Source organism: Sturnus vulgaris, chromosome 11, assembly GCF_052056855.1.
Source record: "Sturnus vulgaris isolate bStuVul1 chromosome 11, bStuVul1.hap1, whole genome shotgun sequence".
NCBI classification, from domain to species: domain Eukaryota; kingdom Metazoa; phylum Chordata; class Aves; order Passeriformes; family Sturnidae; genus Sturnus; species Sturnus vulgaris.
In genome coordinates, this window is record NC_142253.1 from 7891255 (window position 1) to 7915162 (window position 23908).

The 23908-nt window shown below is 38.0% G+C and overlaps 1 protein-coding gene across 2 annotated transcripts in view; it reads left to right on the forward strand.

The window, feature by feature from the left end:
• The window catches only part of FHIT (fragile histidine triad diadenosine triphosphatase), a 534516-nt gene that overhangs the window by 122739 nt on the left and 387869 nt on the right, over nt 1-23908 (forward strand). For both annotated transcript variants that reach the window (XM_088171351.1, XM_014872960.2), the window contains one exon: nt 14222-14343. In XM_088171351.1, the coding sequence (XP_088027477.1) occupies nt 14244-14343 (100 nt within the window). In that variant the 5' untranslated portion in view covers nt 14222-14243. The remainder of the gene's footprint in view (nt 1-14221; nt 14344-23908) is intronic.

Here is a 23908-nt window from a genome sequence, read left to right on the forward strand (position 1 = left end):
CTTTTGTAACAATATTTGTGTGTTTGTGTATTGGTTGCTGTTTACTGAAATTTGGTTTCTTGGCAATTAAGTACTTCCTCAAAAGAGAGAAAAAGTGAGAAAGCTTTCTTTGGAATTAGTTTTCCCTTTTCTTTTTTTCCCAAAAGGTCATGAAGTGAGAAATGTGTGTCCATTTTATTAGTTGTGTGATGAAATTATTGGTTGTTGTTTTCTTTTCCTTTTCCTAGGAAATGTTCAATAATTTAAAACATTTCTGGTTTCTGGATAACTTTTTAGCATTTCAAGAAATCAGAGCTTAGCTTTTTCAGCTGGTTTTTTACCCTTTACTTTGTATGACTGGATATTATATGAATCTGTACTTCAATACGTTATAGCATGGTTCAAATAAACTTTTTCTAAATTAGTGAAAGAAAATTAGAAAGTTTCCTGGGAAATCCATTGCTAGGAATCACATCTGTCAATCTGTGTAAAGCTGGAGTAATTTTCATCAGTCTCAATCAGCAGTTTTGTTCAAAACTCAAATGTAGTATTTGCTAAGCACAAATACAATTGTGTTAGGGTCTATCTCAAACTTTGATCAAGTACCAAATATTTTGCTGTTGGAACTGTAATGTCCCAACTTATATCAACAATGAACTAGTTAAATAAAAAGCTAAAAAAATCTGAAATGATGCACAGCAGTGTGAAAATCTCTGGAGACTTTCTGTAAGCAAAGTGAAACAGAAATCACTACTGCAAGTACTGATAACACACAGAGATGTTTGTCTTCATCACTAGCTGAGAATGTGGCATATCAGTATGTAAATTTGATTTGAATCCTAATTAAATATTTAAAAGATGTTGGCTTTCTGTTGCCTTTTTGAGAAGATGGCATATTCTAGGTAGAAAACCTTCTGGCTTCATATTCCTATATATTTGTTATCTTATGAAACATTTGTTCACGGAGAATAATGAATTTGGTGTTGATTTGAACAAAAAATGTCTGCTAATTACTCTCTGAAGACAGATATTTCAGCTGGAATAACAGGTTTTACTTCTCTTGGGGATGTTTAAGTGCTGATCATACATAGATGATATTAATTAAATGGGAGTATTATTTTCTTAAGGGTTTGTGCAAGTAGTCTCTGGGAAATCCACTTTATTTTTTCATATTATTTTGTATTAACAAAATTAATTTTAATTTGAATACATTATGCTATTGTAGTACTTAAGTACTAGAAAACCTTTTGAGCAGAAACTTGCAGGGTCTGGGTCTGGTCTTCTATTTCTGTAGAAATAAAACTTTTCTGGTTTTTAAGGAGCAACCTAGGTGTCAGCAGAAGGAAGCCAGGCCTGGGAACTGTGCAGGTGGCAGAGCTGTTTGTGCAGGGCTCTCCCTGGGAGGGCAGCCACACTGGTGTCCATTGCCTGGAGCGTGCTTGTGCAGTCTGGAGCAGGAGATTGTCACCAGAAAAGCATCACCTGCTTCTGCAAGTGCAGAGGGGTTTTTTGGACGAGGAGGAAGGCACTGGAGAGCATGTTGGGGAGATGCTATTACTCTGTGATTCCCAAGTGCAGTAGTGCAGCTCTAGCTTAATTTCTGCCTGATTTTTACTTCCACAGGAACTAGCAAGGGGAACATGTCAGATGCTGTTGTTGTTGAGAATTAAAATTTAATGCCTTGGATTAAAATTGCAAGGACAGTGCCCTGATATGTTTTCCCTTCCCAGATTTCTTATGTAAGTAACTGTGAACAGGAGTAACACTTGGACCATTCCAAGCAACTGAAGAGGAAATTCAGTGGAAGCCCCACTGAATTTACCATGCCTAGGCAAGCATGATATTTTATTTTTCTAATGAATTTTTTTAAAACCAAGATTTTTTTTTATTATCACTTATGCATGGAAGTCAGAGTCACAGTGAGATTATAATTAATTCTTTTTTATATAAATGTTACGTGTACAAACTTAATGAAGACAACGTTATTAAGAATGCAAAAGCAAGTCACAAGAAGAGAGTGTTAAAATTGGCATTGCAACAGAAATTGAACTTCTCTTATGCATATGCATTCTGATGAAGTAATCAGAATTAGGTAAGAACACATAATACTTTTCCAGAAAACTTCTTCCTTAGTGCACAAGATGGACAGTGCTCAATTAATGAGTAGCTCTTTGAGACGTTGTTTTATCCTCAGTGTTTGATATGTGGCCCTAAGCCTTATTTACAGCACGTTGTTCAGACCCTGCTCAGACGTCAGAATTATTAATTTCCTCATAGGCTTTTCTGTGCTGCTCATCACTACAGTATCCAAGTGCTACACAGGTTTTAAATTAAATTTATCTCTACAAAGCCCCAGAGAGGCATGTGGTATTATCTCTGTTTTACAGATGGGGAACTGACAGAGATTAAGGTCAGAAAAATTCACCAAATTTGGATGTGCATTTTAAGACATAAGATTGGATTTTAGCACCCTTCAGATCATAGAGGATGTTCTGTGTTCAGTAAACACCACTTGCTACTTCATGTCAGGTGTGTTCTTCTTGTGGCTGGATGACTTCCCCAGCAGCTCAAGGCTGCAAACTGAACATTTACATGGCACTATTGATCACTAAAGAAAACTTTGTATTTGATAGCTTGGGCAGTATCACACAGGAACTCGGAACTTTCTCTAAAATAGGCAAAACTTCAGTGAATCACCTCAGAAATGAGGCACTGGGGCTTGCTGAAAACTCTAATATGACTTTTATTATTAAAGACTGTTTCTTAATGCTTGCACGTAAATTGGTATTACACAAGCCATCTGAATTCTCATTCTTGTCAATTTGGTCATTTGGTTTTTGCAATGGAGAAGGATTAATTTGGAATATTGGAATTTGTGATCCAGTTAATCTGGGGAATGAATATTAATTGAGGAACCATATTGCCTCAAAGGTAATACTGTCTTCTCTGATAGAAGAGGATCTTTCCAAATGAACGTTCATTTATTTTCATTGTATATTCAGATTTCTTACGTCTGTGAAGACATTCTAAATACCAGAAGACTTGTGAGCAAGTCTAGCAAAATAGTGTTTCTCTATTTGGGAAAACTTTAATTGGTGATTTTTATGTGTTGTGTCCACATTTTGTATACTGAGTACATTTACATTCTTTTCCTTGCATTTTCTCCGCCGGCAGTTTATTTTATGCTAGTTTTTGTTTTAGGCCTGCTGATGGCTTATAGAGTAGTGCAGAGAATTCAAGGTAAGCCCTTAGTTCTTCATAGTTCTTTGAAAGTAGCAATGTAGATTTGCAACAAGGCTAAACAGTGATTTGTGAGTCTTTCTGTTAATTATTGACAATTTTGGTTGCATTAATTTGGCAGGGAAAAAAGATTTTACTGTATCATTTTGTGCTCCTCCAAGTCTATCTCTGCTTTGTTTTCTTATCTGTTAGATACATATTTCTTTATATTTTCCCAAAGCTTTTTGAAACCTTTAGCTGGCAATGATTAGAGAAGTGAAATGTTTCTTACCTTCAACAAGAAAGGTACAGGAATAGTGGCTGATACGATAGAATTATATAGATAGTTAGAGAACCCCTTTCTTTAAACACCTTTTTAATGTTAACCTACATAGCTTCTTATTAGACTACACTCCTCATGCCAGGTTCATATCTTTTGTGGAACTGGGAGGCTACCCTGTGTGTATGAACTTGGACAGTTTTCTCCTAGCTATGAAGTGCACTCAGGGAAGCCAAAACGTCTCTTATAACAACACAAGAAAATGAATTTTTCAGTAGTTTCAGACTCTCTTTTGTTTACAGTTGTATTCATTTCCAGACTGCTGAGAGCCAGCTATTCCCAGAGCTTTATGGTATTGCTGTGGCATTACTTACAGAATAAGTGCTTGCTATTGAGGAAAAAATGAAAGTTAGTGAGAACTTTGCTTGACTAAGTATGATTTCCTACTGGGCAGCTTGGGTAGTACATATGTATTGTGCAAATCTCCTTTTAAATAATAAATTACATCCATTATTTAAGAAGTGCAATGGTAGTCCAAAGTTTTCACTGGAAATAAACCATTTGTGCCCACCTCCTGTAAAATATGCTAGTACTGGGGCAGTCAGGGCTGTGTGGCACTGAGCTGGCAGCCAATTTGAGTTACCTGTCCAGTGGAGGAATTCACAAATAAATCAGAGCTGCAGCTTTGACAAATGCCAGCCAGATTCTTGAAGCTACTGAGGGGTCCCTGGTTGAAATTTCTGCCAGTTTGCCATACTTCAACCTAAATATTCATCCTGCAGATTGCAGATTAAGATTTAATCATGTCTATAGATTTCTAATTACTCATGAGTATCTTATTAAAAACCCTGGCTGGCAAGGAGCTCCAAAGACCTTTCAGTAGATCAAAGAAAAATTTGTTCCCCAATTAGTTGCAGAACAGTCATCTGGCACCAAATTCTTGTTTAAAATGTTAGCAAGTTTACAGAAAAATGAGAACATAATACTCTCAGTTATTCCAATTCACCATGTGACCATAAATGTTTTTAATCTTGAAAAGTTAAGAGCAGGAACACTAAAACATTTTTTGTTGATGCCTGAAGTGATGCAGTGTAGGAAAGAGAGCCAGAAATACAGCAAAAGCATACAAAACTATTTGCTTGGTTTATGGCTTGATTATGTGACTCATGCAGTTCCCTATGGTGAGTCTAGGTTAAAAAATAATCATATAGATTGTTTTCTAGAAGGAAAAAACTAGAAGAGGGCTTTCATTCTGTGGGGGACAAAAGGAGGTGGGGGAGTAATGTAGACATAAATCCTTTGAAATGACGCCTCATTAATTCCAGCGTTTGTGGAACAACCTGGTTTAAGTGGTTTTATTTTGGAGAGCAAGCACATATATAAAGTGATGAAATGAGAGCTAATGGGATTTGTCTTAAAGATTCCAACATCTAGGAATAAACATAAATGCACTGTACATAAATGTAAAGGAAACACTATCTAGTATTATTAGCTATATATAAATGTAACTCTGACTATAAATTTTCATTAAATGTCTATTTTCATTTATATACTCAAGGAATTGTTAGACTAAGTATGGTGTCTGCATTTTCCTCTGAATGTTTGTGTTACATTTATTAATTCAGCAAGATGAAATGCTTGTGGAGATACTCAGGTCTCACAGGAATTGCTCTAAATATAATAAATTCATATTCACAGCATTACCAAATAGCCATGGTCTAACAATAATAAGTTTGCATTCAGTATGAAATTCTGGGCAAAAAGACCAAGGAACAAAACACAGGAAATAAATCTTTAAAAGTGTTTACTGCTTCAGGAGGGCTTTTGGAAGTGATGTAGCTGGCTTCTCAGTGAAGAAATTATAAAATTCTGGACTGTATCTGGAAACTCATCATCCAACATCTCTGGCTCATAGCACAGTTCTTTTTGTCTGGACTTGTGCTGGCCCCGAGTTGTGTGGACCATCCTTTTGCCATAGCACACCCTGTGCTCTCTCTCTTTCTCTGATTGTGCTTTGGTTTATATCACCACAAAGGTTTGGGAAGAGCCATTACTCTCTTCTCCCCATGGACTTCTTTACTCCTTGAATCTTTTCATTTAAATCTCTGCAGCTCTCTTTGCCCCATCTCTGCTGTCCAAAACTATAGATGTCCAAATTGTGTTCACTCAGGAAATAGGAAGCCACTTCAGGGGAAGGCTTAGTCTTGGTGTGCCTTTCTAAAGCCTAAAAAGTGACTTTATGAATTGCTCTATAAGTAAGAATAATAATAATAAGCTAAAACAGAACAGCTTTTTCTTCACTTCCCATTTTTAAAGCCACCTTTTTTTTCACTGAAGGGTTCAGCAAAAGAACATTCCTAGTTGTTCCACCATGTGTCTTAGTCTGTAACTTCAAAAGGAATGAGCTTAAGCTCAAATGTTCCAATGTGCAGTGTGCTGGTCTCTGTAGCGACCTTCCTCCCCCGTCCCTCCTTTTGCTGGGGTAGAGTTTTCTTTACATTCATGTATCTCAAGAGATGTCACAATTTTTTATTGCTCCTCTACCATGTAATGTAGCCCTAGGTAGCCACACTAGGAAAAAGGATTTTCATGGTATAATTTCTGCCATTTAATGCATTCTGTAAAGCATTTTCTTAATTTTTTTTCCTTTTCTGCCTTTTACTTCTCTGATTTAAAAAAATGGCATGATTGATATTAATATTTTTCCCTAATAAAAATGTATTTCCCCTTGATCTTAGTGTTGGTAATACATTATTCAGTGTTCTTTCTTAATAAAAGCCATTGGTTGTTCCATTACTCACAGCAGTTATTACAACACTAAAGGTCTCGTTCATCAGAATGACTTGCAGAGGCAAAATCAAGCCCCTGAGTTCTCCATGCATCAGGATAATAGCAGTGGTACATGCAAGTTATTAAAAAGTTGAAATATAATGTGTGTTTCTTTGATTTTACTTTTTTTTTTCTTTTTCCCTCCCACCTCTCTAGAAGATGAACACTAAAGGAGGATCTGTGGACATCATTTATTTTATTGCACATGTGTGGTTTTTTATGTACTTTGTTCTTTTGTTAGAAGTCATTGAGAGTGAATGGTTGATTTTGATTGATTTTATCCCATTTCACAAAACATCCTTCTTAAAATCAAAAGATATAGTCCATGGATTTTGAGTTGTCCTAAATTATCAGACTTTTCTTTGAATTCCTGCTGAATTTTTGGTTTTTGATGATGATAGGAGGAGGTATAATCTTAGATAACTTCTGATAATATGAGGAAAAATGGGCAGTTTTTGAGCAGAGAAGACTGTGACGAGTTCTAGATCAAGTCTTGGGACTGGGGTTCTGTTTGAAAGATAACTTCTGTAATATTGTGGTGCATTGAGTTCATGCATTCTGACATAAAATGGACACAAACCTACTGCAGGATAATGCAAGACAGCAATTTTATTTCATTCTCATAATCGTAAAAGATTTTTTTTTAAAAAGTAAATTTGCAGGTCTAGCTAGGATGTCAAAAGAACAACAAAAAACTTTGGAAGTAAATCTTCATGCTGTTACCTCAGCACATAGGCAAGCAAGGGCTTCCACTGCCAGACTGATTTTCTCAGCATGGTTAAATGGTGCATGAGTCATCTTCTGAGGCACACAGTGTACACATCGACACTTGAAGAATGTCGAGCCTGTTTAGTGCTTTCATGACTCTTCTAAACCCTCATTTTTCTACAAGTTTAATGTATTATACAACTCTTTTGCCTCTATAAACCTTTTCATTTATTTTTTATAACTTTGCACTCTTTACCTGAATTATAAAAAAACCCCAAGTTGGCCTAATTTGTATTCCAAAACGCTTGCTATAGAAATGACTTTGACAACTGCGTCTACATCATTTAAAAATATTTATGCCCTCTCCATGTATTATGGATGTTATATCGCCTTTGATGTCTAGCTTGATTCTGCATTTGCTGATTAACTTGTCAAAGTTGCAATTGCTTTACAGGGTTGCTCAGTTGCTTTTAGGTGTCTGCATTGTTCTTGGTCAACAAAGTGCTGGATGTCTGAAGTTTGAGTTGTTTTTTGAGGTGGTTGTGAGGATTTTGGGAGCAGGAGAGAGGTCTTTAAAAATTTTGTTTTGATGACGGACCAGAAAATGGGGAAAGAGGAAACTGAGGACAGACTTATGCACATGTTGCCTATATGTACTCAAACACTGTCTGACTAGGTGCAGTAGACAAGATGTGTAATGCCAGAAGAGGGATAATTTTGGAAAGTAAATGTGTGTGCTAGTACACAAAAAAATTGAGAAGGCTAGTATTGTGTTTGACCTGTAGCTTTTAAATAGGCTGCAATGCTTTGTTTGAATCTGGTGTGTTTTCTGCTTTAGATATCTTGATGGGACAGCTGGAGTGGCTGCACAAAGTATGTTGAGACAAGTCTGGGGCAATGCAGCTTTCCTGTCAGGAGCCAAAGATGAAGATGTACATCAGCTCACTGGTGATGGGCAGAATGGAGAAAAAGAGAAAGCAATAGCCAAAATATTGGTGTCTTTTCAGGACTGGTTTGGTTACAAAACCAAACTGCAGGACCATAGTGGCTCCTGTGAACAAAAGCCCATGCCAGTCAGACCCAATACAAGTGGGAACTGTTTTTTGTCAGGACCTCAGAGCTCCCTCATGTCACTGCTCATCCTGCTGTCCACGTGGAGCTGCCCTCTCAGGGAGCTTTGTGCAGTCTCCTCCTTGCCCCACTGGTGTGACCCAAAAGCCACAGCCAGGCAGGGGAAGGGATAGATCTCATGGTGATCACAGTCATGCCCTAGGAAAACCCACTATAACAACACCACTGGGATTTCCAGGGGCAGGATTCTGAGAGCAGAATGGAAAATCCAGTCGCAGAGGGGCTGGGAAATGTGGCTGCAGCTCAGGGGAAAGGGAGCAGAGCTGCAAGGCAAGGGCTGTGGGATTGCAGATGCATGTCTGTGGCATCACACATGGGAAGGGGCTATGCAACAGGCCACAGTCTATTTTCATTGTAAGTGCAGATAATTTAGCTTGATTGACCGTGCTAAGAAAATGGCTATATATTTAAACAGTAATAATTTTGATGTTTTCTTCCCTGCTAGATTAAGCAGGGGAAGCCACGTGTAGTGGATTCGAGTCCATCATAATCTGTCTGTGATGGGAGGAATTGGTCCTTGTCAATGCCACAGGATTGGTTACATGCATCACATTTAATGGGCTTGCTGTTCTGTAGCTCTGTGGGTGGTGAAAATGGAAAATAATCCACACAAGCTTTTCCCTTCAACATCGTGTAGAGCATTAAATACCATTCCCATGGAGAGATTCTAGGCTATGGCTGTCAAAGATATAGAGCACCTTTTCTAGTTTTGTAATTCTTCTTGGCTTTTTAGAACAGAAATAGCATAGCATGTGATGTTTTGGCTTATTGAGAGGGAGAGGAGTTTTTAATTAGAGGCCATTTTCTGGAACTCAAAGAACACAAAATACGTAGTTAAATCTTGTGCAAGAGTGGGAGTGAAGGGTGCAAGAGATAAAGCTCTCACTTTAGGGATAGAGCCAGTAGAAAAACTAAATGATTTTAGAATAAAATATTTTCTTTTTATTAACATTTTGAGGTATTCCTTGATGAAAATGCCAGATCCTGGCTGCTAGCAGCAAAGACGTTTATTGCTAGGTGCTTGAGTTAAATAAGTAATATTCTGACTTGTGTGGATTTCATCCTTATAAAGTGGCAGTGAGAGGAAGGAATAAGTAAAAAATTCCAAAACGTGAAAAGAGAGAAGGTAGCCTGCAGGACAGGTCTTCATGGTATATTACTTCTTGAATATGGTGCAGCATTCAGATGTCTAAGTAGGATATCACTTTCCCCATAACCAAACCTTTGAGAGGGAACAATGCCAAATATGAATTAAACTGTATAGGTACGTTGTTCCTTTAACTACAGTGTGTAACACAAGTTTTCTTATCTTTGTGAATTAAAAAAAAAAAAAATCAGTATTTTTGTAAGACCTTAAAAAAAATCGAAAGGAAGAAGTTTTTTTTTCCCACATAAATTTGCAGTGTTTTTATAGTGAAATTGAGTATTGGAATCAGGACTGTCAACATTCATGAACAAGTGATGTTAATATGGTAAAATAAACGTTAAAATTTAAGAATACTCCTGGGATTGTTTCTAAAACAGTCCTTCCTATTAGCACCGAGAGATAATGGTATTGTAATTGGTTTCCTTTAATACACACATTTGAAGTTAGCAGCCCATTTTTGCATTATCTCGTCTTCTCCCATTACAACCAGATGTGCAGCTTTCTTAAAACAGTGCTCAGGGGATTCTCAGCAAAAGCCTTGAACTTGGTTCTCAGCAGGTGCTGATCTCAACACCTTGTTCTAAGGAGGAGAAATCGTATAAGGAAAAAAAAAAGAGGCATTTTGGAGTACCTACACCATCTCAATTAAGTATCCAATGGGGAGGTCTGTGGCAGCAGGAAAACATTAAAGAACTGCTGGCATCATTCCTTGTGATCAGCAAACTTCCAACACTTTTCCAGGTCTCTGATTCTAGTGCTGACAAGTAACAAGCAGAAACCCACCTTGATGGCCTGTGGACCTGTTTTTAGGTGAACTTATCTTCTGTCCAGAAGAGAATTTATTGTCTGTTCAAATTTCTTGCTGTGTATTTGACACAAATGATTCTACAGCTTATGCTGTTTAAAAACTGAAGCACAAACCAAAGCTCTAACCCTGGAGCTGAATAAATCTGGAAAAGCGAGGCCTGTATAGATTACCTCTCAAAAATACATTTAATAAATGAGTAGTATCTGTATAGACTGGAGAAATGCCATGTGCCTATGATGCCCTTTTCTTGAACCTAAAATTAAGAGCCAGGCACAGTTAAGGGATCAAGTGTTTTTATTTTGGTATTTAACAGGGATTCTTAAGGTGCAACATTTTGCCAAGGTGGAATGTGCTGAAATTGCACATTCATGGTAGATGGCATATACAATTTTATAGACCTTGCAAGTTAGCATATCTAACAAAGATGCCCCAGTGAGAGGTCTGAATTAATTGGGTGATGTCTTCCTATCCTGACATATTCCCTCCTAGATGGGCTTAATTTTGGTTTACAGGATGTATTCTAGAGGGGACCTTGGTTTCTCTAGATAGTGTAAGGCTTTCTGGCCTCCAGCTGTGAGGCCTTCAGGATGTTTGGTCTCCTGGCCTCACAGGATACCAGGACTAGGCTAAGTTATCAGACTTAAGGAATTACAAGTGTGTATGCTAAAGAGAATACATAAAAGGTATAAAAAAGAAAAGGCAAAAAATTGTCATGGCATCACCTACTGAAATTTTACAAATCTATAAAAATATTTGAAAACACTTCAGTGCATCTCAAGATTTTTCTTAACACTTATTTTTCAGGATGTGATGTAGATTTCCACTGTCTTTTTATTTTCTTTTCTTTTCCTAGTATGGGTTATACAGATTTGAGGTCTGTTGTGGCTGTAAAATTAGTCTGCTTGCTGTGTTAGCCTTTAATACTGTATTCCCACCTACAACTGCAGTAACACAGCTTGAAGGGAATTTAATTAGGAAAATGAGGCAGATGAAATAGGCAATGTAATGTATATCTGCAATATGAAGAAGAGTAAATACACTTTTCATCTGAATAGTCAGAATAGAAACTGTGTTAAACTGGGCTGAAATTTAATCAGAAATGGATTTCTTTCATTTTCTAACATTACTGTGTAATTGTCCTCCTTATTACTGGGGATTAGAAAGGCTACCATCATTAAAGAGGAAACATCTTTAACCAATTATGTATGGTTTCTAGTTTGTCTGGCACTGACCTCCTCTTTATGTGAGGAAAATGGAAATCTCTGGAGGAGCAGACTTAGCATGGCCAATCCAGTCTGGGAATTGGGAAGCCTTGTGCACACACAGTTTGCATCTCATGACCTGTGTGCACACACCTGGACTCTGTTGATTCCTGCTGCTTTACAGAGGATGCAAGCAATAAGTGCTTTAGATGACTAAAAACTTGCTCTGCCAGTAGCAGTTTCCTGCCTGGCAGCACTCTGGAATATTCCAGCCTTACTGTAGTGTGTTGCTGCACAATTCTGGATATTTCACTTGTACCCATTACTTATTTCCCTAATGCATTTTTTAGCATTTGTGTTGGTTCTGAGCACAGATGATTGTACTGTGCAGAAAAACACAGAGGATCACTAGGGCATAAGGCAGCTGAAGTAATATATCATAGATCATGAATAATTGTTTAAGAAAAAGTCTCCCATAATCCCTTTGCAGAATTGGAGACAGTAGCACTGTCCACAATATTACACAGCACAACCAGTACAATCGACACATTAGTTTGGAACACATTTATTTAGTCTGAATCAAGAGATAGAAATACATTATTCAGATACATTTTTGCATAGTAAACAAATAGGGTTTTAATACATGCTTTAATTCTATGCATGAGACTTTTTAATGTTCTAATAATTCTGGATCAGCCCACTTGGGCTGTAATGTGATTCTTCAAACTATTGCAAGGAGAGGTACGAGATTAGTGCTTTTACTTTACTGATTTTTGTAGGTCTTTCTAAAACAAGACAGGTAGTGAAGTAAGTAAATATCACGTGGTAGGTGCATGATAACACAGTACAGGCAACCTAATGTCACCAATCTTATTTTGCTGCTCTGCTGTTTTTTGCTTATGACAGCAATCAGCCAGAGGACTTCTCCAGTTGAGAATTACCAAATCTCAGGTTCTCTCCCTCCTTAAGTCAAATTTCAAGTAATCATATTTTACATTTAGCATTTGTGATTTAGCCTTGTTTCTCTGCTTAAGTCTGTCCTATGCCTCTGGACAGTACCTTTATTCATCAGTGTTCTGGAAGACAGAACAAGAAATTATCAGTAGTACTTTGATTTCTGTCCATAGCATTGCCAGGTGCAGGGACAGGTGGTACATTGGATTTTCCAGCTTCTGGAGACACCAGCTTACTATTTCATCACTGGAAGGTAGTCCTGGCTGTGGAATGTGTTTCTCTCCTTTGTCAGAAACATTTCCTTCATTTCAAGTCTCTTTACTGAATTGTGTAAAAACATTCTTGCATGTTTTAATCAGAATGAAAAACCCCCACGGGGTGGGGGGGGGGAGTTGCTGATGGATTGCTTAAGAGAAATGAGGCAGATTGATTGAAGTTCCTAATAGTTATTTTTTTCAAGCATCAGCACAAGATAGCAGGTGTTTTCTCTGCTAAGCAATTCTTCTAGTAGCTAAACAGACTTGATTTTAGTATGTTGTCAACTTTCAAGTTTAATATATGCTAAGGGACACATCTCAGACACTTAATCTTCTGTTGACTTTATGTGGAAAAGAATGTAGAACCTTTGAAAATCTTTGAAACAGGCATAGTTAAATTCCCCACTCTTCCATGGTCTGCTCAAGCATTTCCTTTCATCTGTGATTTTCAAAAATAAAACAGGACATGGTGCCTGCTTAGAAAATGTTTATTACATGGAAATGTAGTAATCCGATTTGTTACTGTATCTTAAACTAAGATTTATATGTGTTTTTCTGGTGTAAACCCTGACTAGATGCATCTGCTGCCCTTATTTTAAGTTCTTCTGTGGAATCAGTGTGCTACAAAGCCAGAAGTTCCTTTAGAAGAACAAGTATTTTCAAAGCATGTGCACTTAGAAGGGGTTATGTGTGCTTTTGTTTTATGGCAGCAGGTACAAGTGGGATGATAAATTAGAATAAATCTCTTAGATTAAGAACCAAGTTTAGGTTTTAGTGAACACAGTAATCTTGCAAGAAAAGAACTGCAACAAAAGACCCTCCATGACTAGAGGGTAGCAGTAGATTTCCCCATCTCAGGCAACATATAAAACTGAATTTCCTGATTAGTCACTTGGTTCAAGCTGGGTAATGTGAGTATAATGCTTCCAATGTGTCTGAAGTATTGTCACATGAAATTTGTCATTTCTTCATATTTTACCCTGCAGTACCTTGGGTATTTCTGATTGAATTAAGTACTTTAAATACTCTAGGGCTTAAGGACCTAAAATAGACACACTTGGGACTGTGCTGTAGCTATTTAAGAGGGATTTTCATTCTCATCACAAAGAGAGAAAATTTTAGTGAATGAAAGTGGAATTCTTTGACTTTCTAGAAGAGAAAATGTGGCATTGATTGTCTTCATATTCCAGTTGCTCAAGCTAGAAAGTGCGTATGGAAAATGGCTAAATAAACTTTCTTAATTTGCTAGTATTTCTTCAGTTGATGTATTTAATGGAGAGATTAAGAAAATGTGGTTTATTTCATAAGTCCTGTGTGCACTGATTTGCACTGTGGCAGAAAGAATGTGAAATCCTATTTGTGCTTTTCAAAGAACATATGACCCAAATGTTTACAATGCAGGCCAAATGAAAATGGGAGGGGGAAATTGCATTCTCTAGAATTTTGTAGCCCTGCCAAGATGACCATAGAAGGGTTAAAGAAATTATATGTAAATTTTTTGCTTTGGAAAGAAGCCTTTTCCACCACTCCTGCAAAGACGTGATAATTTTAGGAAAGATGTAACAACCATTCCAAGACACCCAATGCCTTGGTGAGCCCAGGAGGCACTTTCTGTTAGAAGCTGCATAGGCGGTTTGACAGTTTTATTCCTGTTGCTTGGAAAGGCAGAGTCAGTCCCTTCATTATCTGAACTATTGTCTCTTTCAGACCCTGAAGATCAGCAGTGATCATGCTGAGATTTGGGCAGCACCTCATCAAGCCCTCTGTGGTGTTCCTGAGGACGGAGCTCTGCTTTGCTCTGGTGAACCGCAGGCCAGTGGTGCCGGGACGTATCCTTTCCCTTTCCCTTTCCCTTTCCCTTTCCCTTTCCCTTTCCCTTTCCCTTTCCCTTTCCCTTTCCCTTTCCCTTTCCCTTTCCCTTTCCCTTTCCCTTTCCCTTTCCCTTTCCCTTTCCCTTTCCCTTTCCCTTTCCCTTCCCTGTGCTCCTGGGAAAAGCAGGACTGCCTCGGGCTCTTGGAAGGCCAGGTAGGATGTGACACGGGTTTATTCCAAAACCAGCCAGTCATGCTTGATCAGAAGATGCTTGATCAGTGTTGCAGAACTGCTGAAAACAGTTGCTTAGCAACTGTGACCTTCGAGGTGAATTTCTATTGACCTTTTCACCACTGAAGATGTATAAACAACCAGGTGCTACTAAAAGCATTTTAAAGTCTATCTGAGGTGGTACTGTTTAAATTCCATATTATGTTAAATAACACATCCCGCTTCTCTTTTAATAATGTCACTTATTTTTAGATGTGGCAACTTCTTTATGGAGGATTTGAAACTTTTCCTGGCTAAATGTACACCATTTGTCAAATGCCAGTAGAATCCTTTATGAAGACTTTGAAGACTTTTTTTTGGGGGGACAGATTGCTTTGATTAATTTAGGTGGGAATGGATTAAATAAACCATCTGTATAGTGCACACATTTCATGATGAAAATATGAAGCCTCATAGTATAAGTAAAATTCTTGAGTTAGAAACTATATTGTAACTTGATTATACAAGATGCTCAATGTACCTATTCAATGTATTTTGTAGTGTAGTGTGTTATTTTTCCAGTCAAAATTCTGCTGCTCTGAAACTTGTGCTGATTTCAGTGGCTGAAAGTGCAATTTTTCAGAAATAATCAAGACTGATCATTTTTTCCATAGATGTTCAAGATAAAATTTTAATAGGAGCTCAGTTAGGCAATGAATGACTGTGTTTGGGGAAAAAAGGAACTTGTCTGGAGTTTATTGAAAGTCTTCTTGTTAGTTTTGTAGTTTTATGTTGTTTCTTTCATAATTTAAAATCAAGTAAATTTTAATACATATTTTTTAAACCCACAAATATATTTCTTCTGAAATATGGGACATTCCTTTCCTCCCATCCCTTCTGTAGAGTATAATTGTTCAATACTGTATTTTTTTCTCCGCCTGTTTTGAATGGTGTTTGTATCAGAAGTCAGATCATGGCAAAGGTGCACAGACTTCATAAAAGCTTTAAAGGTGTTACTGTCTCACCAATATATTTTAATGAATTAAATTAGCAGTTTTCCTGAACTTCGAGTTTCTGAAATTCCTGATGTAAATCCAAGGTGATTTACAGATTTGTCATAAGAAAAAACATTTTCAAAGCTATGTGAAAACAGTGTCACATCAGTCACTGTGTGATGCAGGGCCTGTAAGTGCCTGAGCAGTTGCTGTGTGCATTGTGTGGATCAGAGAGTAAATAAACTGTTATCTGTTCTGTGAGTGCAGGTTTTACAAACAATATTTGACTATTTTTTTTTTAATTAATCAGTGAGTGAACAATTGCATCTGTTGTTAAAAACAGAGTATTTCAGATGAAGCATTCTTGTTTTAGAGTTTTGTGAGCACCTAGTAATGACAAGTTAAGGAGCCTATAAAACTTAATTATTACAAGCTTCTTTTCTTCTTAAATAATTAAAGATTATAAACTCTTGTTGTATAATTATTGCTGACTTTTGGCAGATACATTTATTTGCTCAGAGTTTATCTTTGTGATCCCATAATGAGTATGGCAGTGTATTTTATAGTGTCACATTGTTTTAATGGTTTGTGTTGTAATATATAATGTAGTCTTTCTTTCTCTATTGAATAAATGTTCAGGTAATAAAAACCCAACCCTTTTCCTTTCTCATTACAATAAGAAGAAATTAGGAGAGATCTTGATGTAAAGGCTAGAATACAGTATGTAAAATAGAGCAATTTGCAGTTGTAAGCCTTTTAAAATGTCTGTATAATGCAGCATTCATCTTGAGACCTGGCAGTAAGAAGTGTATTTTCTTTGTTTTATTGCAATAATTTTATCTGCCTTGTCTTTGGCACATGTGTGACATTTTTTTTTCTTCAGCAGAAAATAAAATATTAATGTATGTGAATTAGAGAGACAAAGGAAATCAGTTTGAAAGCCAGATCACTCCAGGTGGTGGCTTTAATTAACTAGTAAGGTTGAAATTCCATCTTGAAACAGAACATAGGGTTGGAATTATGAAATTGCAGTAATAGTTTTGAAATAAAACTATACTCTGGGAAAAAGTCTGTCACAATGGCCTTGTGGAGTTTAGTGTAACTTGAACAATGCCAAAGCAGGCTTGTTCAGTTAACACATTGCAAAGTTGTGTTTTGTTTATTCGAGCTGCCAATCCTGTGAATTTAGCTTGACATTTGAAAGGCAAATTGTGCTAATAGTCCAAAATTAGGTAGAGTAAGAATATAGTATTTATGGTGAGGAAAGAGTTCTGCTGTTCCTGGACAGAAATGTTCCTCATTTTTCCCAGCATTAGACTTCTGTCCACTGGGTGCACCAAATTCACAGACTCAGGAACCTGTTTGTATTGGGATCCCTTCGAGTGATTACTGCAGATCCTTGGATAGGTTCTTATTAATGGGTTCTTATTAATGAGTAAGGGCTATCCAACATTAAACTGGAATCTTTAGTGTGCAGGCTCCAGTGTGCACTTGTGTGTGACAGTAGGAAACATTGACCTCTTCTGGCATGGGGAGAGCTGCAGGTGGTCAGGGTGCAGGGTTAGTGCCTGTTCCCCTCAGGACATCCAGTCCCTTTGCTGTCACCTAGCAGGCAAAGACAGAGCTGTTGGACCACGGGCTGTCTGAAGACACTGTCACTTAACACCTGTAATAGTAAGGGGTCTGTACCTGCTCTGCTCTTACCTTCTCCTTGTCTGATACTGGAGCAGAAGGCACTTAGCATTGGGACAGTGTTGATTATTGAGATCCTGGGTTTTGGGGTGTACTTTTTTGATGACTTTCTGGCGTTGTTGCAGGGCTAGGAGTCTGGGTGGGAACACGACTACTGTATTCAGTTCCCTTCTGGGCTGTAAGCTTGGGAATGGAGAGGGGGTAGCTGGGTATTCTGGAAGCTTGCTGAGATACTCTTACACAGGTACCCGTTCCCTTTTCTACAAGAGTCCTTGTTTCCTCTCTTTTCTGTCAGCTTGCTGCTTTACAGAGAGTGATTGTGAAAAGCAGTCACTTGTGGCTCCCTTGAACAGCTCTGTGGTTTTTTTGGAGGAGGCAGCGAATCAGTGGCTGGAGCAGTGCAGGGATGTGTCTGCAGTAAGCAAATGCATTGATTCTGTAACACAAAAGGCACAAGACAAACTGAATCAGCTCATGCAAACAGCATGAGCTCAGCTTCTCCTTGGCTTCTTTCTGGAATCACTTCATTCAGAGCCTTGCTGCTTCCATAGCTCCATAGAGCAGAACTGTGGTGCTGTTTGAAACAAACTCCACCTGCTCTTTGACATGGACTTGTGCTTTAATATGGCAACAAATACTTTGTGAATGACCTACCATTTTATTCGTGTTTTCTTAGCCCTGCATCAGAGCTTTACATGGTTTTGCTCACATATTCAATAAATATGAACTGGTTTTTATCACTGCCTTTCTCATGGTGTTGTGCAGGGTACTTGTTTTCCTCGAGTTAAATATGAAAAATGATTTTCAACATTAGCAGAATCCATTTGGGGACTAGGACTTTTTATTATAAATAAAATTATTCATTAGTTATGTCCGTTTTTTTTTTCAGTAGACAAGGTATTGATCTTTAGATTTGTGTTTAGGATGCCATAAGAAGAACTAGCACAAAAGGAACACAGCAACATTTGTAAATTGATTGAATGCAATGTGTAATGACAGAGATAAACAACAGATCTATGGCAATACTATATTATACAAAGCATTTTTCAGCAGTTTATTGAATTGGTTATTAAAAGGAACACTCTTTCCAGCTGGGAACAGCAAGCTGAGGGTTCTTGAGACCAAATAATTTTATAGAAATTTGTGGTGGACACTTTGGCTCCCTTACTAAGGGCACATGTATGTATGTAATAAATTAGAATAAACACTTTACAACAACTTTTCATCTCGGATTGATTATGAAAAGGTTTTTCCATTTAAAAAACCCAACAAAACAGAAACAAAAAAAGAAGACTGTGTAACTGTTATATACTGAATTTCACTGGACTATTTTGTATTGCTCTTTTTCATAGATATCTAAGTTTTCCCACCAGAAAATATTCTGATTGTGGGGAATACATCCCCAAAGCATATGATATTTTCTGGCACCTTCATCACTGCATGGAGTTAATGGTCATTATTTGTTGCCGAGGCCGTGTGCTGTTCTGTGAGCTACTGCCGCTTGTTCCTGTTATTAATGAGCAGAGAAAACATTAGTTGAACCAGATGCTCCCTTCAAAGGCTTGCTAACACCCTGAGCTGCAGTGTAATTGTTCTGGGTCTGCTGCAGGGGTGGGACAGGATCCAGGGTCAGGCAATGTGAGAGCAGCATCTGCTGTGCTGCACGGTTTGTCTGCCTGGGAGCTCCCTGTCATCTGCTGTCACAGCCGCTCTACTGCGTGAGACTGATGTGTTCTGGAGTGCCACAAATATTTTCCTAATGCTCTCCTTAGAAGTTTTGCACTTAAAAAGAAACGATCCTTTAGAATTACTTTTCTTACTTAATATATTTTCAAAGCAATTTTCATTTAGTTGCAGACCTGACAGAGTTTCCACTGAAGATAGCACACTGGAAAGAACAGTGATATTGTCTCACAAGTTTGGTTGAAAACCATGGTATTTATCTTGTACATGAAATTTTAATTCTTCATAAACTTACAGAACTGCTGTTATGATTTTATTTGTACATTACACATTTATCATATCTATATTTATGCTCCATAAGTATGAATTTTATGGGTTTCAGCCAACATAAGTGTTAATATTTACCATAAAGCTAAGATTAAGAAAATAAAATTCAGTTATATTGCAGAATATATGTTCATATCTACATATTGCAATAATCTACACTGCATATTTCCAACAACTTGTTAGACATATCTAATCTTGTGGGAAGTACTCTTTTCTTTAGTGCTCATTACAGAAGCTTCCTATACGTTGCTATTATTATTAGTTTGTTTAGCACATTGTTAAGGAGCAGTCATGCTGCCTTTAGCTCTTTAGCAAAGAGCTAAAAATAAAAGGGTTGGGTAAAGACTTTGTAATTTAAATATGAGGCTGGAGATGCAAGGGAATCACAATGGAGGCACAAAATGTTGTTTGGTACAATAATAGTTGCATGAATTTTTCAAAACATGTAATAACTTTAGAAGAGGAGGGCATTAGGAAGAGGTTGCAGTTCCTTTGCTGGTGCAGCAAAGACCTCCTGAACGGGAAGAACACATAAAAATGATGCACCTTATTTGAAAACAGGGGGCAAGTACAGAATATATCTCTTCATCAGGAATGCAGAGGAAATTCAGACTTACTTTATGTATTGTAAATATCTGAAGCTGTTGAGTATCAGTGAAAACTGAATTTTTTACCTCAGATCCCAAATAAAACAGTTCCATGGCTCTTCCTTACTGATCTCTCAAGTAGGATTTATTAATGCCTTATAATATTTACTTTGTACAAATGAGTGTAAGAAAAACTGTTCTTATACTTAATAACTGTTGGCAAAATTAAACTATGTTGTACAGAGGGCAAGGAGTGGGACTGTGCCCTTGGCAGCCCCAAGCTTTGCTGTATTCTCCAGCTCCCTTCTGGGAAAAGGGCTCTCCTCAAACAGCCCAAAGAATGACTGATCCTCTCTGTGTATGCAAACCACTCGAACTTGCTGGTGATAGAGAGGCCAGTTAATTATCTCAGGGCTGGAGTCATTTTGTTTGCAGTCTACAAACAAAAGGATGGTGTTTGACTCGCATTAAGAAATGCTGTCTCTGAAGATAACAGATTCAGGGCTCTGTGCACAAAAGCTTGTCTGTATGACTTATTTGTGGGGATGGAGTTCAGCTGTCTCATTTGGTCTGATAAAAATGCTTTCTCTCCCTTCAAATCTTGTCTTGCTTGGAAGGTGCTGACTGTTGAAAGAGGATGTCCTTCACCATAAGGATATACAATTCTGTTTGCATTGTTATTGTTGCATTAATATACTGGTAGTGATGCAAATCCCATTCTAAATCCTTTGTGCCAGTACTCTAGATAGAAAGGGGAAAAAAATGAAAGTGAAATCAAAGTATTTCTTGCCTATTTGCAAATAGAGTAAATTACCAGTTAAATTACTTATTTACATTTATTCAGCAGATTAATGGTAAGAATTTCTCTGACTGTAGCACAAGTTACATCAGAAGATGTGTTAGAAAAGCTGTGTAAGGCCACATAAGGGAGAGGCAGTAGCCCCTAGGTTGGAGCCTAAGTTGCATCTTACCAGGGCTGTGGAGGGCCAAGCAGTGTTGAACCAACCTTCAACCCTGACTGTGTGGAAAATAATGAGATCTCTGGGCTTGTAAAGAGTGTCGTAATAGGTTGGATTTATGCAACTAAATTTCTTAACTACATTGCTAACAAATACCAAAATTCTGCTAAAAAATTCCAATTCCATTTTTGTCTAATGGCTTTTATCCATCTCTTTGTCATCATCATTGATTGGAACTTACAAATGTCTTAAACCACATTATGCAGGTACCTCTCTACTGCTTTGTTTCTTTCAGGGGCACTCACTGTCCAATTCTGAAGGTGTGTTAGTAATGTGTGTCTTCTAAAAATGGAACTGCTTGTCCTTATGAGCTCCAGGGACATGCAGAGGAGCTCTCATTTTGTCATGTTTACCCTTATTATCAATTTTCAAAGCATGTTACAAGTGTAGCTTCGAAGTAACTGAAGTGAATCTACTTTGAGGTTTCTGTCTTAGGGTGACAGAAATACCTGGTAAAAGAATTTATTTTAGCATAGCAAGAAACCTGGCCAAATGTTTAGTGAGAAAAGCCTCAATCTAAGGAGCTGGAAGAAGTCAAGCTTAAAAAGCAGAAGAGCAAAGCAATATGGAAGGATATGAAATTAAGTAGCAAACTTTTGTATGAAAAGTGGCAGGGAAACTGAGGCAGGACACAGAAAATGTTAAATGAATGTTTCCTTTGAGGTTTAACACAATAATAGGCATTCTTGTTTAAGAAACTGTGAAATCCTGTCTATCTTATCACTCTCTACCTGAAAAGAGGTTGTAGAGAGGTGATCAGTGTCTTCTTCCAAAGAACAAGCAATAAGGCAGAGTAGTGGCCTGAAGTTATTCTGAGGGGGCTTAGATTGGACATTAGGAAAAATGTGTTTGTCAGAAAGGTTTGTCCAGCCCTGGCACAGCTGCCCAGTGCAGTGGGGAGTTGCCATCCCTGAGGGGATTTAAATGATGTGTAGATGTGGCACATGGGTACACGGGTTAGTGGTGGCCTTGGCAGTGCTGAGTAAAGGGTTGGACTTAATGAGATTAAAGGTCTTTCCCAACCCAAACAGTTCTATGATTCTATAAATAATGAATATATTCCAGCAGTTACTTTCTAGTCTAGTAGAGACCAAATTTGTAATTGGTGTGCTTACGGAACAAACCTGTAATTTTATCCTTTTTATCATATCAGTAAAACTCAAATAAACAAATGGACAGTAGATAACAAATACGAAGGAGGTGTTTGCTGCTCTTGCACTTTTGACTTTATAGAAAATTTATGTACCAGCATCAGTAGCAGATAACCACAAGCTTTGCATTCAGGTACCAATTACCACGAAAAAAGTAGAAAAGAAAGGAGTAGAAACATTTTTTTTTTCCTCAGTGTATAAATGGATTTAAGTTCAGGTTTTTTTACTTAAGTAGTTTCTGGCTAATGAAGGAGATGGCAGTTACAAGCCATTCCTGTTACAGTTTGTGCACTTTTTGTCCTCAATATTGCCATTAGAAAGTGATATGCAGCACACAGACAGTTAACCAAGTCTGGGCAAGCTATTGCATGACTTGCTCTTACAACAGAATATAATTAAAAGAGATGATTGGAATACATGGTTATTCATAATAGATGTCACGCAATTACCATAAGTAATGCAATACATGCAAAATCTCCATTTGTAATGAGAATAGATTTGCTGGAAAGTCAATTGGAAATTTCATTTATTGCTTATTGTTTCCAGCATATTGGGATATTTTGTGCTATTCAGTGTAATACAACTACATGTTTTCTTCAGGAACATATTTTTGAGAGGCATCTGGCATGAAATTCCTATTGCAACTCCTAAGAGGAGATCCAGTGATCCAACATTAATGTTATCTCTTCTCCTTGCTGTGAAGAGCCTAATATAGGGTATTTTTCTCTTGAAACATGCATTGATATTCCTTGATGTACTATAATTATAATCTAAAGAAGATATTTCCTAATTTCACAAGCGACCATCTAGTACTCTTTATATTTAGAGGACCTCTATTGTGGTTTAACCCTGGTCAACAACTAATCACCACATAGCCATCTTCTTGTTCCCCTGCAGCAGGAAGAGAGAGAGAATTGGAAGGATAAAAATAAGCAAACTCAGTGTTTGGTATAAAGACAGTTTAACAGGTAAAGTACAAGCTGCTCACATGAGCAAAACAAACCAAGGAATTCCTTCTCTGCTTCCCGTGGGCAGTCAGATGTTCAGCCATCCCCAGGAGAGCAGGGCACCATCATATGGAACAGTTGGAACATCCCTTCTCTTCCTTCATCCTCCCATACCTTCTTCAGTTTCCTTTTCCTTCCCTTAGCTCCATATGCTGATGGTGGCAACACATGGCCTGGGACATCCCTTGGGTCAGCTGTTCCAGCTGTGTCCCCTCCCAGCTCCTTGTGCCACCCCCACAAGGTGGGGTGAGGAGCAGCAAAGCAACAGTGAAAACATCCCTGAATTGTCAGCACAGTTTCCAGCACAAATCCCAAACTGCCCCATAGCAACTTGTGTGGAGATTAACTCCACCCCAACCCAAACCAGTACAACCTGCAGCAGCCAAGAGCAAAGGGCATGCCATGCACATGAGAAATAAGCAGAAATGTTCCCTAAACATACAGGAATGAAGAGCAGGCCACTGTGATGTGCCATCCTAGTGCCTTCTCCAGAACATAAAGAGTGATCTATGGTGCCATAGCCTGATCTCTTCAGACTGCTTGGTGTAGAGGTCAGTCCTTTGGGGCTAAAGCCAATTTACTGTATTCCCTCAATGAGTGCAGGTGCAGAGATCTGCAGGAAGTCCAGTCACCAATACAGATTTCTTCAGATGGAACTTCAGGAAAAAGAAAAATCTTGAGCACAATTGCTTTGCTCTGGTGCAGTACTAGACTTCCATATACCTGTGTAAGATAGCTTGAGCTTGGAGATGCAAGGCCTCAAGTCTGTTGGGCTTCAGCTCTTCTGGCTTCTATTGTTTTTAGGTAGGATGAAGTCCTTCCCTCCCTGTTTTCCTCCTCTCCACCACACAGCACAGGTAACTCATACCCAGTGCTGTGCTCTTCCCCACTGGCTGCTCCAGAGGGGAGCA